Source organism: Maniola hyperantus, chromosome 5 (assembly GCF_902806685.2).
Source record: "Maniola hyperantus chromosome 5, iAphHyp1.2, whole genome shotgun sequence".
NCBI lineage: Eukaryota > Metazoa > Arthropoda > Insecta > Lepidoptera > Nymphalidae > Maniola > Maniola hyperantus.
In genome coordinates, this window is record NC_048540.1 from 3,224,168 (window position 1) to 3,240,789 (window position 16,622).

At 37.3% G+C, this 16,622-nt stretch overlaps 4 protein-coding genes and 1 long non-coding RNA gene across 5 annotated transcripts in view; 2 read left to right on the forward strand and 3 right to left on the reverse strand.

Moving 5' to 3' along the window:
- Nucleotides 1–16,622, forward strand: part of LOC138402369 (uncharacterized) — a 352,933-nt gene that overhangs the window by 224,385 nt on the left and 111,926 nt on the right. The gene's annotated exons all lie outside the window — the stretch shown is intronic.
- Nucleotides 1–16,622, forward strand: part of LOC117982487 (catalase-like) — a 30,206-nt gene that overhangs the window by 5,734 nt on the left and 7,850 nt on the right. The gene's annotated exons all lie outside the window — the stretch shown is intronic.
- LOC117982483 (catalase-like) lies at nucleotides 1,701–4,271 on the reverse strand. The gene is made up of 2 exons (XM_034968838.2): nucleotides 4,051–4,271; nucleotides 1,701–3,152 (listed from the first exon to the last, which is right to left on the reverse strand). Exons 1-2 carry the CDS (start codon nucleotides 4,144–4,146, stop codon nucleotides 1,701–1,703), a joined length of 1,548 nt encoding a protein of 515 aa, XP_034824729.1. The 5' UTR covers nucleotides 4,147–4,271.
- Nucleotides 6,286–9,284, reverse strand: LOC117982484 (catalase-like). The gene is made up of 2 exons (XM_034968839.2): nucleotides 9,134–9,284; nucleotides 6,286–8,040 (listed from the first exon to the last, which is right to left on the reverse strand). Exons 1-2 carry the CDS (start codon nucleotides 9,257–9,259, stop codon nucleotides 6,568–6,570), a joined length of 1,599 nt encoding a protein of 532 aa, XP_034824730.2. The 5' UTR covers nucleotides 9,260–9,284; the 3' UTR covers nucleotides 6,286–6,567.
- On the reverse strand, nucleotides 9,629–13,012 carry LOC117982485 (catalase-like). The gene is made up of 2 exons (XM_034968840.2): nucleotides 12,880–13,012; nucleotides 9,629–11,426 (listed from the first exon to the last, which is right to left on the reverse strand). Exons 1-2 carry the CDS (start codon nucleotides 13,003–13,005, stop codon nucleotides 9,990–9,992), a joined length of 1,563 nt encoding a protein of 520 aa, XP_034824731.2. The 5' UTR covers nucleotides 13,006–13,012; the 3' UTR covers nucleotides 9,629–9,989.

The following is a 16,622-nucleotide window of genomic DNA, read 5'->3' on the forward strand; positions in this document are numbered from 1 at the left end:
ATATTAGTATAGAAGTATAGATATATAGTTAATCAGTAATATATTATAGACTAGCTTATGCTCGCGACTTCGTCCGCGTGGACTACAAAATTTCAAAACCCTATTTCACCCCCTTAGGAGTTGAATTTTCAAAAATCCTTTCTTAGCCGGATGCCTCCGTCATAATAGCTATCTGCATGCCAAATTTTAGCCCGATCCGTCCAGTAGTTTGAGCTGTGCGTTGATAGATCAGTCAGTCAGTCATTCAGTCAGTCAGTCAGTCAGTCACCTTTTCCTTTTATGTATATAGATTCCTTTTATGTATATACAATATTAGGAGCTTAACTTATTTAATAAATTAGAACACACTAATAGTGGAATATAAGTATGAAAATCACAGCTATTAGAAACCTTGACCTGAAAATAGTCGTGCTAAATAAAAAAACTTTGATTTCTTTAAAATACTAGCTGTTGCCCGCGACTTCGTCCGCGTGGGTTTAGATTCTTCGATTCGATTCTTAAAAATCCCGTGGGAACTATTTAATTTTCCGGGATAAAAAGTAGCCTATGTCACTCTCCAGGTTTTTAACTCTACCTATGCAAAAAATCACGTCATTCGGTTACTCCGTTGCGACGTGATTGAAGGACAAACCAACAAACCCACAAACCAACAAACCAATTAAACCAACAAACAAACACACTTTCGCATTTATAATATGGGTACTGATTTTATGTTTTTAACTTACCGATTTCATGTTTCCCTCTAATAAGATACTGTAACAAGTGATAAATGAGACAATAGCGTCAGTGTTTAAATAGGTGCCAATCGTAATTAAAAGTAATACAAATTATGATCTAATTTACAAACAAGTAGATCAAGTAGCCATCATTAGATAATAATCTGTGCCATTCTACAAAAATTCCTATATGCCTATAAGTGCATTTTTGTCAATAAAACATTGCACATCGTAGTTATCTACTTAATGGGCTCGTTAATTAATTAAATTTTTGTTGACGACCTCCCTGGCGCAGTGGCACGTGGTAAGCGCTGTTGTCGCGAGGTCTATTATAGGAGGAAGATTACTATACCAAGTGGGGTATCATTTGAAAGGGCTTTACCTGTACATTTTAAAACAGATTTATTTTTAGCGTTTAAACTACCGTGAGTGATTTCCATTCTAAATAATATCTGTCCCGGCTTTACTCACGTGTGTAGTGGACGTTAGCCTGACTAGTTTCGAACCCGAACCCGAACCTAGCTTCGAAGTTTCGAGTCAAAACCGCGGCGCGTGCGCGAACGGACTCCCTTGAAAAGGGACCCCGTATGGGTTCGAAACTAGTCGGGCTAACGTCGACTACACACGTGAGTAAAGCCGGGACAGATATTATTTAGATTTATTTTTATTTTTATGCGTAACAGTTTTTGATTAATTATCGTGCAAAATGTCGAAAAAATACGAATGTAGGACGGAACTCTCAGTGCGCGATTCTGACTTGCACTTGGCTTGTTTTTTATTGCTTAAAAGTTAAGGCGCACATAGCGCCGAAAAGATAGGGGTGCGTGCACGAACGAACCTGCTGATTAAATAAGTATTGAAGCAACTATCGCAATTTCTGTTCAATCATTGGTGGTAATAAATAATTTATAAAGAAGATTGTTTATTTAAATAATAAATAAGTATTTACAATGAGTAATTTTTTTCGTATCAACTAAACTTACTCTAATAATGCTGATAAGTGTCATGATAATTCTTAGTTTTATTTGATCGCAATCCTTGTTCTATTCGATAACCCAAATCCGGATGTATGATGTTAAAGATTTTAACTGCTCTTTCTTGAAGAAAACTGGCGGCAGACCCTAAACTATAGAGCACATTTTCAACCAGTCTACTTCGTTCCTCTTTGGTCATCTCATTCATATACAATTCAGTTGCTTGTCTGAAGTTATTAGGTTCTGGCTCTGTAATTTCAATTAATGGTATTCTATTTTTGTCGTCATAAGGAACAGGACCGTTGTATGAGTTCGGAAAATAATTTGGTATATCTTTTCCATTGTCCTTAACTGGAGCTCGACCATCCCTATTATAAACTTGCATACCTTGAGAGCGGAAAGGACAATTCACAGGAATTTTATGGAAATTTGCTCCCAAACGGTAATACTGAGCATCTCTGTAAGCTAAGCGACGTGCTTCGAAGACTTTATCTGGGCCCCCGAGTATACCGGGTACTAAATTCGCTGGACTGTATGCTAATTGTTCTATTTCTGCAAAATAATTCACCGCATTCTTATTAAGTACCATTTTTCCTACTTCTTTCAAAGGAAATTCGTTTAAAGGGATAGTGTTTGTGACGTCGAACACATTAAATTTAGCATGTTTTACGTCATCAAATGATAAAACCTGCACACTGACTGTCCAACTTGGGAATTCACCATTTCCTATAGCTTTATACAAGTCTCGTGTAAGGTAATCCGCATCTTCGGCTCCGATTTTTCTGGCTTCCTCTGATCTTAAGTTTTTAATTCCAGCGTCTGGTATGAAATGGAATCGGACAAAATGTATATCGCCACGATCGTTTTCAACTTGGTACGTATGGATGCCAAAACCAGGCATATTTCTATAGCTAGCAGGAATACCACGATCACCAAATATTAATAAAAACATGTGTATACTCTCAGGTTGTATAGTTAAGAAATCCCATACAGTATTGGCATCGAAAAGATTTGTGGCGGGGTTTTTCTTCTGGGCTCGTACGAATGTAGGGAAAAGACGTGGATCATTATAAACATACATAGGGGTACTGAAGCCTACTATATCGAAATTTCCTTCTTCGGTGTAAAACTTCACAGCATAGCCTCTAGCGTCTCGAGATGTATCACTGCCGCCTCTTTCTACGACGACCGGCGAAAATCTGGCAGCAACCGGTGTCTTCTTTCCAATCTTGCTGAATAATTTAGCTTTGCAAATATGTGAAATGTCGTGTGTTACTTCAAAATATCCAAAAGCACCACCAGCCTTCGCGTGAACTACACGTTCGGGAATTCTTTCTCGGACCAGATGTGTCATGGTATCCATGAAAAATTCGTTATTAAGAAGTCTCGTGTTGAGCGTATTTAATGCTTCGCTGTGAGGGACAGGTGCTCCAGCGCTTGTTGTCATTATACCAATTGGACCCTGAAATGAAAAAAAAAACACAATTTAGTAAAAATATGAAGTACTTAAAAGGATTCAATCAAAATAATACGAGAGTCAGTAGCCTCGTAATATTAGTTAATTGATCTGATGACAATAATCCATAAAAATACCACAACCTTGGTAATGTGCTGTGCGTGATAAACTGAACTGTAATTAATTTCTAAAATATACATTACAAAACCATTTGTATTCAAATTCCAAGTACCTAGTTAAATTGTACTTTTTATATTATGAAACTTCACATTCTCGCCCCATTTAAATTTTATCTAGATTGTGCTGCAATTAAAATCACTTGCTTTAACCTTGAAAGAAAACATTGTGAGGACATCTGCACGTTCCATAAAGTTCAAAGAAGTGTAAGGCCAAGATCGGTAGATCCGCACTCGGTCAGCTAGTGGACTATGGCCTAAACCTTTCTCATTTTAAAATGAAACCCGTAATCAGTATAATCCGTTACATGAGTTAAGGTGCATTTACCTACAGATTAGCTCACTCCCTGTCCCTATCAGTGCGATTCGTCAATCACCGCCAGGTATGATAGCCTGTTGGTTAAGACATACGCCTCCTATTCAGGAGGCCGGGGATTTGATCCCGGGCACATATCTCTATCTTTTCAGAGCTATGTGCGTTTTAAGCAGTTAAATATCACTTGCTTTAAGCTTAAAAGAAAACTTTGTGAGGAAACCTGCATTGACAGTTCTCCACAATTTGTTCAAAGGTGTCTGAAATCTGCAAATCTGCACTTGGCCAACGTGGTACTTCAACTTGACATTGTGAGACGAGACCCGTCCTCAGTAGTGAGCCGGCGGTGGGTTGATTATGATGATGATAATGATCGCAGTCATGAGCTTGCAGTAAAATAAAAAAAATAGCTTACCAAAGTCTTCTCCTTGAACATGATGATCTGTTGTGCTGCGGGGTCCCTTTCTTCCCCGACTGCCGCTGCTGCCATCACAAGTAGTACCACTAACATTGTCCCTAGTCATATGCAAACGAGCAACAACACCAATAAACCTCACCACAGGCTTTATAATGCTCTGAATATTGCGACCTTCCTTCGACCACGGAGAGTCCGACACGGTTTCCCAACTGGCTATAATAAAATTGATCAACGTACGTAATTGCTTGAATCTGTTCTTAGGTGACACAACAGTTTTTTATTGCTCTGAAATAATAAAGGCGTTACTTCAGCAACTATAACAGTTGGTGTTACGTCTTGCATTGTTAGATAGTATTCTTTATATTATTTTTAAATTTATTTTTTATTAGATACTTACCTATACCTAATCGATACCGAATATAACTAACCTCCCCAAATACTTAACCTTTTTGTTCTTCTGCTTCATATGTTAATATGTACCTACCTATATCTTATATAAATATTGTCACAAATACCACGTTTATTAAAGCGAGAATGCTTGTGAGATTTAAAACGAAAGACCACATGGCACATGTAATATCATATTTTAGTATAAAAATTCTGAAGTAAAAAAAATAAAAAAATAAAAACCGACTTCAATAACCACAAACACTAAAAATTAAAAATAATTTAATTTATTAACCAATATATTATGTATACAAGAGTTATTGTAGTTCTATAGTAATATTTTTTGGAGTTGGTGGACTCTTGTAATATATTGGGTAATAAATAAATTATTTTTAATTTTAGTGTTTATGGTTATTGAAGTCGGTTTTTATTTATTTTTTTGATTTTTTTATTTCTTTCTTATCTATTCTATGCGCCCCACGCCTTTCGTTTAAAATCTTACGAATAAGTATTCTCATAGCTATAATAACTAAGTATTATGTTTATTTTTTCTACTTTGAGTCCGTTTTAAAACGTTGGTAGGTATTTTAATGTGTTTTATTTCAAATTTATTTAATTATGTAAAGGTATTTTAAATAGGCAATAATGATGTTATAATTTCATTAATTAAAAAATTTAATCTATGCACTAAATCTGGTTTTTTATCGTTGAAATCACTTATCTATTCAGAAGTTACACAAAATTGAAAATTACTGAGTAGGTAAGTATAAAATAATAATTAAGTACAGCATATTATTTTTATTAATGTTTAATCTATCTTACAACAAGTGAAGCGAAAATTTACTTTCACACCTCCAGTGAACACTGCAATCTATTGCTACATTGAACATCTATACGTCATATAAAAAACTTGTCCTGACTGGCTGACTGACTAAATTGTTCTTTTAACGCATGACTAAAACGACGAACGACTAAGTTCAGATTTTGACAGTAGGTACCTTTTACGTGCGTAGACACTCACCAAAGAAGGATTTTTAGAAATTCTACCCATGCTTCTTCTTCCTGTCCTTATCCCATTCTATGTGAGTTCAGCACAACATGTTTTCTTTTCCACTCGTTTCTATCATGCATCAACGCATTATTCACCCATTTCACACGGATATCCTCTTTCACGCAATCCATCCTCCTTTTCTTTGGCCTTCCTCTTACCTTTTTTCTTTCCGCATGCATGTTTAATATTTTTCTAGTGATCTGATTTTCTTCCCTCCGCATTACATGCCCATACACAATGAACCAAAAGCTTAATTTGCTATAATCCGCTGAAACAGGTCGAATCTTAATGATGTAACATGCAGCATGCGAAATGCACCGCCCGCCCTCCCCTGCTAACTATGCAGGAAAAAGCAGCCACTAGGCAAGCAATACGCACCACCACCACGCAGCACCACACAAATCCCAAAACACACTCGACGCACGTTTCGCCCCGACACCGGAGCATCCTCAGGAGATGTAGACCTTACAATGCACAATTGCTTGCCTAGTGGCTGCTTTTTCCTGCATGGTTAGCAGTGGGAGGGCGGGCGGTGCATTTCGCATGCTGCATGTTGCAAAATACAGATTCGACCTGTTTCAGCTGAGTAACGCCTGCTTCTATACAACATGCCCATACATACCATGCCAGCCTATAACCTCATTTTTTCTACCACTGGCGCCAACACTCTGCATAATATTCTCTTGCCATTTATGCAATCAGCTCTGGACGTCGGATGCATCTTAATCATTCGAATCTCTGTTTATCTAATAAGTACGTCATCGACCATAAAATAAAAGACAACCAACTTCGACATTTTATTTTTATTTTTTTATTTTAACAAGAGACCAGAAAATAAGAAGTTTGTTCAGAATCAGTAACCTAATCGATTGCAATATTTTTTAAACTACTTATGTTACATTTTATTCCAATTATTAAAAACGTAGGTATACGGTACAACACTAGAGATAAGTTGGTCAATTTTAATTATTTGTAATGTATGACTGACATAATAAACAATGGCCGAAACACTTTAACCATTTGAAAATAACTTGAACACTTTGATGTAAGCTTTCCAATTGCTTATGGTACTATTTCTATTGTTTGTATAAAGGTTCATTATTAAATGACACATTTTTATAATGCCCTAATGTCTGATTTGAATTCAATCCTTGTGCCACTCGACGACCTAGATCTGGATCTATTATTTCAAATATTGCTACTACTTTTTCCTGCGTCGTAGGGGTACTTAATTTCAAAGTAGAGACTATATTAATAATTAATCGACTTCGTTCATCACTGGTCAACACATTTTTATAGAATTCAGTTGCTTGGTCAAAATTATCTGGTTCTGGGTTTTCAACAATGTTAATTAGTCGTGACTTAGGTGTGTTCATATACGGAACTGGGCCATTGAATGAATTTGGATAGTAATTGGGAATATCTTTCTCATTGTCTTTGACTGGAGCGGCTCCGTCTCTATTATATGTTAGTGTTTTGGTGCGATAAGGACAGTTTACAGATATTTTATTAAAGTTTGCACCCAAACGGTAATACTGAGCATCCTTATACGCGAAGTGACGTGCTTCAAACAGCTTACTTGGATCTCCGAGGATACCAGGGACCAGATTTCCGGGGCAAAAAGCCAGCTGTTCTACATCAGCAAAGAAATTTTGAGGATTCCTATCTAGTGTTAGTTCACCCACTACTTCTAAAGGATATTTATTTGTTGGAAGCATTTTTGTAATGTCAAACACGTCGAAGCGAGATTTCTTAACATCGTCCAAAGTTAAGACCTGTATGCTGACTGTCCAGCTAGGACACTCACCATTTGCAATAGCTGTGTATAAATTTCTATTAAAATAATCAGGATCTTCTCCTGCGATTTTTTCGGCTTGTTCTGTTGTTAAAGTTTTTATTCCAGCTTTAGGCATGAAATGAAACCTAACAAAATGTGGTTTTCCATGCTCGTTTTCAACTTGATAAGTATGAATACCGAAGCCAGCTATGTTAATATAGCTGGCCGGAATTCCAAGATCACTAAATTGTAATAGAAGCTGAGAAAAGCTCTCAGGAGTGAATGAAAAAAAGTCCCAGAAAGTTTTGAAATCCCTAATATTAGTGACCGGATTTCTCTTTATCGCATGAACAAAATTAGAAAATTTAACTGGATCTTTCATAAGAAACATGGGGAAATTAATTCCAACCATATCGAAATTTCCCTCTTGTGTATAGAATTTAACTGCGAAACCTCGAACATCCCTTTCGACATCGGTGCCGCCTTTGTCGGCTATTACAGATGAAAAACGAACTGCAACTGGAGTTTTTTTTCCTATTTTGCTAAACATTTCAGCTTTACAAATATATCGTATATCGTTAATGACTTTAAAATAACCAAAAGCTCCTACACCCCTGGCGTGAACCACTCTTTCTGGAATCCTTTCCCGGTTAAGATGACTTAATCTTTCGAATAAATTTTCGTTATACATTAGTGGAGTATTCAATGAATTTGTTGCGTCTTTATAAGATATTGGTGCCCCAGTACTGGTTGTCATAATTCCAACAGGACCCTGCAAGTGAGATGATAGAGTTTTAAACTGTTTCGACACGCAAAATTTTCCTGATCTCTTTTTAAGCAAGAGATTGAATTTTATCATTAAATATTGTGTGTTAAGTGCCAGCTCTAGGGCAATTTGACAGCTCCAGGAAAAATTATAGTGTAGCCTTCTGCTAGCTTGAGACCACCTTCGATGGCACAGCTGTGTTCTGACGTCACCGTCACGGCACTCCATACATCGGGGGAGGAGCTAGGAGAGTCTCTTTATTTTAGGTTTTAATTTAAATTTAGATGTTGCTCAATTTCTAATATCGCACGGAGTCGCATACCATATAGGTGTAAGTTTAGATACAAGACAATTTATATCTAATCTCTACATTACCTTTTAAAATTAATTTAGTTATAAGTGTCCGTAGTGTCTGTCCTCCACCTGCAGACTTCATAATTTATATTTTACTAGCTGATGCCCATGACTCCGTACGCGTGGATTTAGTTTTTTTTAGATCCCGTGGGAACTCTTTGATTTTCCGGGATAAAAAGTAGCCTATGTCCATTTTCAGGTCTTAAACTATACCCATGCAAAAATTCACGTCGATCCGTTGCTCCGTTGCGACGTGATTGAAGAACAAACCAACAAATCAACAAACCAACAAACAAACACACTTTCACATTTATAATGGGGGTAGTGATAATATGAGCCCTGTAGGATTTCACTAGCTCTGAGCAATCTAAAGTATATTTAAGCCCGAATTTTCAATCGTCAAATAACTTTTATCTGAGGAATAAATATGAGGTTTTGGCAGTTTCACGGAACTATGAATGACACATGGTACTCTGATTAAAATAAAAACTGAGTTTACGTATATCTTATTCAATTTTTGCTCACTAGCATCACATAAGTGTGAGTGAAACAAAACATAATAGTTAGTGTCTCGTAGTTCTGAAGGTGTTACTAGATTTGAATTATCAAAATATTAAATAGTCACCACTGGCTGCACCACTGGTCAAAACGTCAAATTTATTCCTCTGATAAAAGTTATTTGGTGATTTTAAAATCGAATAAAATCAATAACATTGTAAGCTATTGAAATTTTGAATCTTCTTACCGCATATCTCTCCTTGACCAAGACAATTTGATCCGCAACGGGGTCTAAATTCTTCATAGACATATTTCTGTTTCCACTTATCCCGCCAAAAGCAGTTACTAGCAGAATTGATATTATTATAAGCATTTTGCTTATGTAGTCATGTAGTAGGTATGTAATTTACTAAAAAGATTGTACACTAATAGCAGACTAAAATAAATTAATCGGCTTATATTGACGTACACTTTTTATATCAAAACCATTTTCATGGAAATTAGTGTTATTGTTGTATTTTCTTATCCATAACAGGTTGCTGCATAATTGTAAGTCTTGAAAGCGACAAATTCAACATTATCAGGCATTTATAAATAGGCATACGATTAACATAGAAAAACAATTCAAAAATTCATGTTTCATTTATTTCATGCAGATTGCAGAACAACTAGTGTCGCTTATGTTACGTCTCGAACTCTAGACTCTACCACAAAAAATGAAAGAAAATTAAGATTAAGTACTTTGTTTACTTACATTTTCAACATGTAACTAATCGATTTCTATTGATAAACCCACAACCGACGGAACATGTAGAATAATTATTGATAATATTGTAACACTGCCCTGTTCAAATAGCATTAAACTACCTGGACACACTGTATTCGTTTGTGTGTATTGCTGTGCGTTATATATTTATATGTATAAAAAAATTCAAAAAAATAAAAAACCAACTTCAATAACCACAAACACTAAAAAGTAAAAAATAATTTAATTTATTACCCAATATATTATGTATACAAGAGTTAATGTAGTTCTATAGTAATATTTTTGGAGCCAGTTTAAATAATGTTCGGTCTTGTACTACCTATATAGTTTTTTATAATCATACTGAATCCAATAACATATGATTTTCTTTCAACCCTTGCGCTACTCGACGACCTAGATCTGGGTGAATTCTTTTAAAAATGTCCACTGCTCTTGTCTGAGTTACTACTGTACTTAATTTCAAAGTGGAAACTATATTAGTAACTAATCGACTTCGTTCATCACTGGTAATTTCGTTTACATACAATTCAGTTGCTTGCTCGAAATTATTTGGTTCTGGGTTTTCAACTATGCTAATTAGTCCAGACTTATGAGTATTCGTATACGGAACTGGGCCGTTAAATGAGTTTGGATAGTAATTCGAAATATCTCCTCCATTGTCTTTGACTGGAGCGGCTCCGTCTCTATTATATGTTAGTGTTTTGGTGCGATAAGGACAGTTTACAGATATTTTATTGAAGTTGGCACCCAAACGGTAATTTTGAGCATCCTTATACAAGAAACGACGTGCTTCAAAAAACTTACTTGGATCTCCGAGGATACCAGGGACCAAATTTCCGGGACAAAAAGCCAACTGCTCTATTTCGGCAAAGAAATTTTTAGGATTCTTATCTAGTATCAGCTTACCCACTTCTTTTAAAGGATGTTTTTTCAAAGAAATTAGTCTTGTGACGTCAAACACGTCGTACCGAGATTTTTTAACATCTTTCATAGTTAACACCTGAACGCTGACTGTCCAGCTAGGAAACTCACCATTTGCAATAGCTCTGTACAAAATTCTATTAAAATAATCAAGATCTTCAGCCGCGATTTTTCTGGCTTCCTCTGTCGTTAAATTTTTTATTCCAGCATCAGGTATGAAATGAAATCTAACAAAATGTTTTTCTCCGTGTTCGTTTTCAACTTGATAAGTATGAATACTAAAGCCAGGCATATTCACATAACTAGCAGGAATCCCACGATCTCCGAATTGAAATAAAAGATGAAAAAAACTCTCAGGGTTTAATGTAGTAAAGTCCCAAAAAGTTTTAGAATCTCTGAGATTGGTTGACGGATTACGCTTTACCGCGTGAGCAAAGTTGGGGAATTTAAGTGGATCTTTTATAGTAAATATTGGAATATTTAATCCTACTATATCAAAATTCCCGTCTTTTGTATAGAATTTAACTGCAAAACCTCGAGCCTCTCTTAATACATCGCTACCTCCTTTCTCAGGTGTTAAGGACGAAAAACGAACTGCAACGGGAGTTTTCTTTCCTATTTTGCTTAACATTTCAGCTTTACAAATATCGTGTATGTCTTGAGTGACTTCAAAATAACCAAAAGCTCCTCCGCCCTTGTCGTGAACCACTCTTTCTGGGATTCTTTCCCGGTTAAAGTGAGTTAAACTATCTATAAAATAATCGTTATTCGTTAGAACTGAATTCAACGAATTTGTTGCGTCGCTGTAAGAGATTGGCGCTCCGCTACTGGTTGTCATAATTCCAATAGGATCCTGAAATTAAGATGAAATGCGTTTAAATATGGTTAGTAAATAAAATAATATTAACAAGAAGACATTTTCTTTCTCGTACCTATCCATTATCCATACCCATACTACCATACTATCCATACTAATATTATATCTATCTGTTAGCTTTTCACGGCCGAACAGTTCCATCGATTTTGATGAGGTACAGAGTTACGAGTAGCTTATATCCCGGGTAGGCACAGGCAGTGGCGTGCAGGTCATAGAGGCATAAATGCACTGCTTACCCGTTGTAATAGCTCAATGCATATTTTTCATTTCGACCTGCCAGTAAATAGCCTACCTGACTAATGCATACCCTGGCTTCAAACACTGTGCACGCCACTGGGCACAGGCTACTTTTTAACCCGGAAAATCAAATAGTTCCCATCATATAAAATTTGGTAGGTACTGAGGTAGCTTGCATCCTGGAAATTGACAACTTTTATCCCGGAAGATAAGGGATCCCACGAGATTTTTAAAAAACCTAAATCACGTGTACCAGTTCTCGGCATACTCTAGTATATGTATAATATCATAAATGTGAAAATGTGTCTGTCTGTCTGCTAGCTTTTCACGGCTCAACAGTTAATCGATTTTGAAAAAACCTGGTACAGAGTAAGTACATCCCGGGGACGGATCTAGGTTACTCTTATACCGGAAAATCAAAGTGTTCCCATGGGATTTTTATTGATAAAAAGCTAAACCCACCTGGATGAAGTCGCGGGCATTACCTAGTCTTAATATATAAAAGGAAAAGGCACGCTATCAACGCACAGCTCAAACTACTGGACGGATCGGGCTAAAATTTGGCATGCAGATAGCTATTACGACGTAGGCATCCGTTTAGAAAGGATTTTTAAAAATTCAACCCCTAAGGGGGTGAATTAATAGGGGGTTGAAATTTATGTAGTCCACGCGGACGTAGTCGCGAGCATAAGCTAGTACTTAATAAATAACTTTTATTTATTTTTAGGGTTCCGTACCTCAAAAGGAAAAACGGAACCCTTATAGGCTCACTTTGTTGTCTGTCTGTCTGTCAAGAAACCTACAGGGTACTTCCCGTTGACCTAGAATCATGAAATTTGGCAGGTAGGTGGGTCTTATAGCTGGCTTTAGGGGAAAAATCTGAAAACCGTGAATTTAGGGTTAGATCACACAAAAAAAATTAAATTGTGGTCTTGAACTAATAATTAGTATTTTCAATATTCGAATTAAGATACTATATCAAGTGGGGTATCATATGAAAGGGCTTTACTTGTGCATTCTAAAACAGATTTTTATTTCTTTTTATGCATCATAGTTTTTGAATTATCGTGCAAAATGTCGAAAAAATACGACCGTAGTACGGAACCCTCAGTCTGCGAGCCTGACTCGCACTTGGCACACACCATTTCAAAATGATGTGTGCTCTTGACGGTTAGAATTTGAACCCTCTTACCGCATATTTCTCCTTAAAAAGTTCAATTTGATCTGCAACGGGATCATGCTTGCTAAAAGACGTAGAAATATTTCCAGCTCTTGAAGCAGTAGCCATAGCTAGCAGAATTGATGTTAATGCAAGCATAGTTCGATATGTCACTTGATAAAAACAGCTGCAAGAATCGGGGGAAAAAAACAATTTGGCAATTTATATCTAACGCCATATGGTTTTTTAATGGTTTTTTATATTATTCTACTTTTGTAGAAAATGTTGTCATTAACATTCTTTTGTTATCTATAACAAGTGTGTATCTACTCATATAAGGTTGCTAGATGTTTTCAATACACATAGACTTGACTTTGACTTTATATCCTCTACCTTAAGGTTGCTTAAAGGAGGCCCCAGTTATGCGATATGGCCGCCTATTGTACAAAACTGTCTTGTACCTAATAATTATTTAATTTGCTATGGTATGCAATCTTCTTCTTCTATCTATCTAAACATATAAAAGAGAAATACCACTCACTCACTGACTGACTGACTGACTGACTAATCACGAAATCTCAGGAACTATTGCCTACAAACTTGAAATTTGGAAGGTAGGTTCTGTCAAGGACGTAGGTGTCAGCTAAGAAACGGTTTTGTTGAATTCCCCCCCTAAGGGTGTGAAAGGCGGGGGTAGAAGGTTGTATGAAAGTCCTATGTTTTTGAAGTTAGAGACATGAAAATCGACATTTAGGTTGTTGGCTTTAAATGATAAAAATCTGTATAAGTCAATTTAGGAAATTCCCCCTTAAGGGTGGTAAATTAGGGGGAAAAGTTTTTTTGGAAATTTTTTAACTACTGTTGTTTTTACTTGAAATTTAAAACGTAGGTTCTTTCTAAGGGGTAGGTATCAGATAAGAAAGGATCTAACTAAATTCTTCCCCTAAGGGGGTGAAATGGGGGTTGAAAAGTTATATGAAAATCCTATGTTTTTGAAGTTAGAGACTGAGTGAGTAGGTAAGTGAGGCCTTTTGCAGCGGGAAAATTTCAGATCTCATGGCCGGAATCCAGAAATTTTACGCGGACGAAGTCGCGAGCAACTGCTAGTTAATAAAATTTTACTTTTACTTTACATTTTAACACTCGCGTAAGTTCAACTTATACTTATATGTTCTTATAGGATACAGACAGACAGACAACAAAGTGATCCTATAAGGGTTCCATTTCTCCTTTTGAGGTACGGAACCCTAAAAACAATACTCACTTGTGAATAATAGCAATGAAAAGTCACAGTATGATTATAGGTGTCAATTATGTGCCTAATTGCGGGGAAATTAGAACCGCTTTATGAGCAAGTGTGTTGTCCAATGTATTATCCAAGTCCACACCGCAAATATCCTTGAAAAGAAGTGACCGGAATGGTTTTTAGGGTTCCGTACTTCAAAAAGGAAAAAGGAATCCTTATAGGATCACTTTCTTGTCTGTTCGTCTATCCGTTTGACCGTCGTATTTGTCAAGAAAACCATGGTCAATCTATGTTTACGAATATTTTACAGGAAAAATAAAACCAACGCCCACACGAGCTGTGCTCTAACTATCAAGTTGTTTACAACTAAAACACAGCTTTGCTTTTTTGAGTTTTTTTGAGACCGTGAAAATACGGATACTTATACAAAAATTGGGATCGAACTCGGACATTGCTTACGCACTAATCAAATCTCTAATCCATCATCAGCATCATCATCATGATTAACCCATCACCGGCTCACTACAGAGCAGCAAGGGTTTTGGCCATAGTCTACCACGCTGGCCATGTGCGGATTGGTAGACTTCACACACCTTTGAGAACATTATGGAGAACTCTCAGGCATGCAGGTTTCCTCACGATGTTTTCCTTCACCGTTAAAGCAAGTGACATTTAATTAATTAAAACGCACATGACTCTGAAAAGTTAGAGGTGCGTGCCCGGGATCGAACCCCCGACCTCCGATTAGAAGGGGGACGTCCTAACCACTAGGGTACCACAGCTTTTTCTCTCAGCTTTTTATCTCTGATCGAAATCCAAGCTATTCTGTGGACTTCTTTGACATATAGCTACGTCGTACGTCCGATTTGAATCCGAGGCACATCCGAAATATTCTGACGGATGACGAAGAGAACTCGGATGACGGAAGTCGGAGCTAGTGCGTAAGAGCTACCATACAAATAGTTCTATGACTACTTCGGAACGTATTTTCCCGCGGTTTTACAAATGTATCGGATGCAGACGCAGTGCCTAATTGCCCTAAGCCTAGTTTCTTGTTCAGTACGCGGCCAAAAGTAATGTACATCGACTTTTAGAATAAAATAGCAAATTTGTAGAGCACTGTCTCTGTCGTTGAGACCGACAAACGACGAGGTTTTTGACGACCTCCCTGGCGCAGTGGTGAGCGCTGCGGTCTTATTAGTGGGAGGTCCCGGGTTCGATTCCTGGCAGGGGTGTGGAATTTTATAATTTCTAAATTTCTGGTCTGGTCTGGTGGGAGGCTTCGGCCGTGGCTAGTTACCACCCTTCCGGCAAAGCCGTGCCGCCAAGCGATTTAGCGTTCCGGTACGATGCCGTGTAGAAACCAAAGGGGTATGGGTTTAATAAAAACTGCCATACCCCTTCCAGGTTAGCCCGCTATCATCTTAGACTGCATCATCACTTACCATCAGGTGAGATTGCAGTCAAGGGCTAACTTGTATCTGAATAAAAAAAAATAAAAAAAGTCATATAGGTGTGAGTGACAGAGACAACGCTCTACAAAGCCGAAATGTCATTCTAAAGGCAGATGTACATTACTTTCGGCGGCGTAATCTACACGAATGTAAGTTTTACCGCGTTGGCTTTCTCTGTCGTTTTTACCCTGTAAACATAATCCACACACTTGAGCAAAGATAAATATATGTTTTTACCTCATTATTAACTAAATAGTTATTCCATATTGTTGACATTGTTGCAAACCAACTCAAGGTCTCCTCTTTTGTTCTACATTGTTGAGAGCATGCATGAAAGTTTTTATATCGATGATGTATTGTCAAGAACTATGTACAAGTGCCATCAACTTATGTATTCAGGTGGGGAAAATTGCAACTGGAGTCGCGTCAGGCGCCTTTTCAAAATCCACGAGCAAAGTCACGCTAATCAGCTAATATTGCAATTTGCAATATAGATAGGCTACATTGAATCTTTGCTATGTTGAAAAAAAATTAATTCTATTTTTTCTCGGTGAACCTCAGTAAATTCTGCACTAGCAACACTGTCACCTGAACAGATAAATTGGTAAAGTCAAATAGGTGAGGTAGGGATCTAATTATAATAATTTAGCGTTAACTTAAAACTTTGGACGAAATTCGTCCAAGCTTAAAACTAAAGAGTGTTCCAAAAGCCAGGTCTAAAAATATTTTTTAGAGTCCCCGCAGACCACAAACTTTTTATCGGCCGATAGTTTGGTCGGTTTCTAAATCAGTATGAAGATGTAATCGTTATAATTTGGGGTGCCAGCCAGGTTACCTCCCAGAGTGCCTGGGTGCTGCTGGACCGTTTTGGATGCATCGGTCATCCGAGGGGAAGAGTAGTATTCGGGCCGGTGCACCCCGGTAACATGGCTAACAATCTTTCTTCCGGGACATTGTTATCCATGGCTAAAGACCTAGCAGGGGGAAGGTTTCTCCGCGTGTCCCTGTGACTAGCAGAGGGCAGAGCGGACGAGGCGGAGGCTGGGACGCGGGCGACGTGCACGGAGTGTACAGTT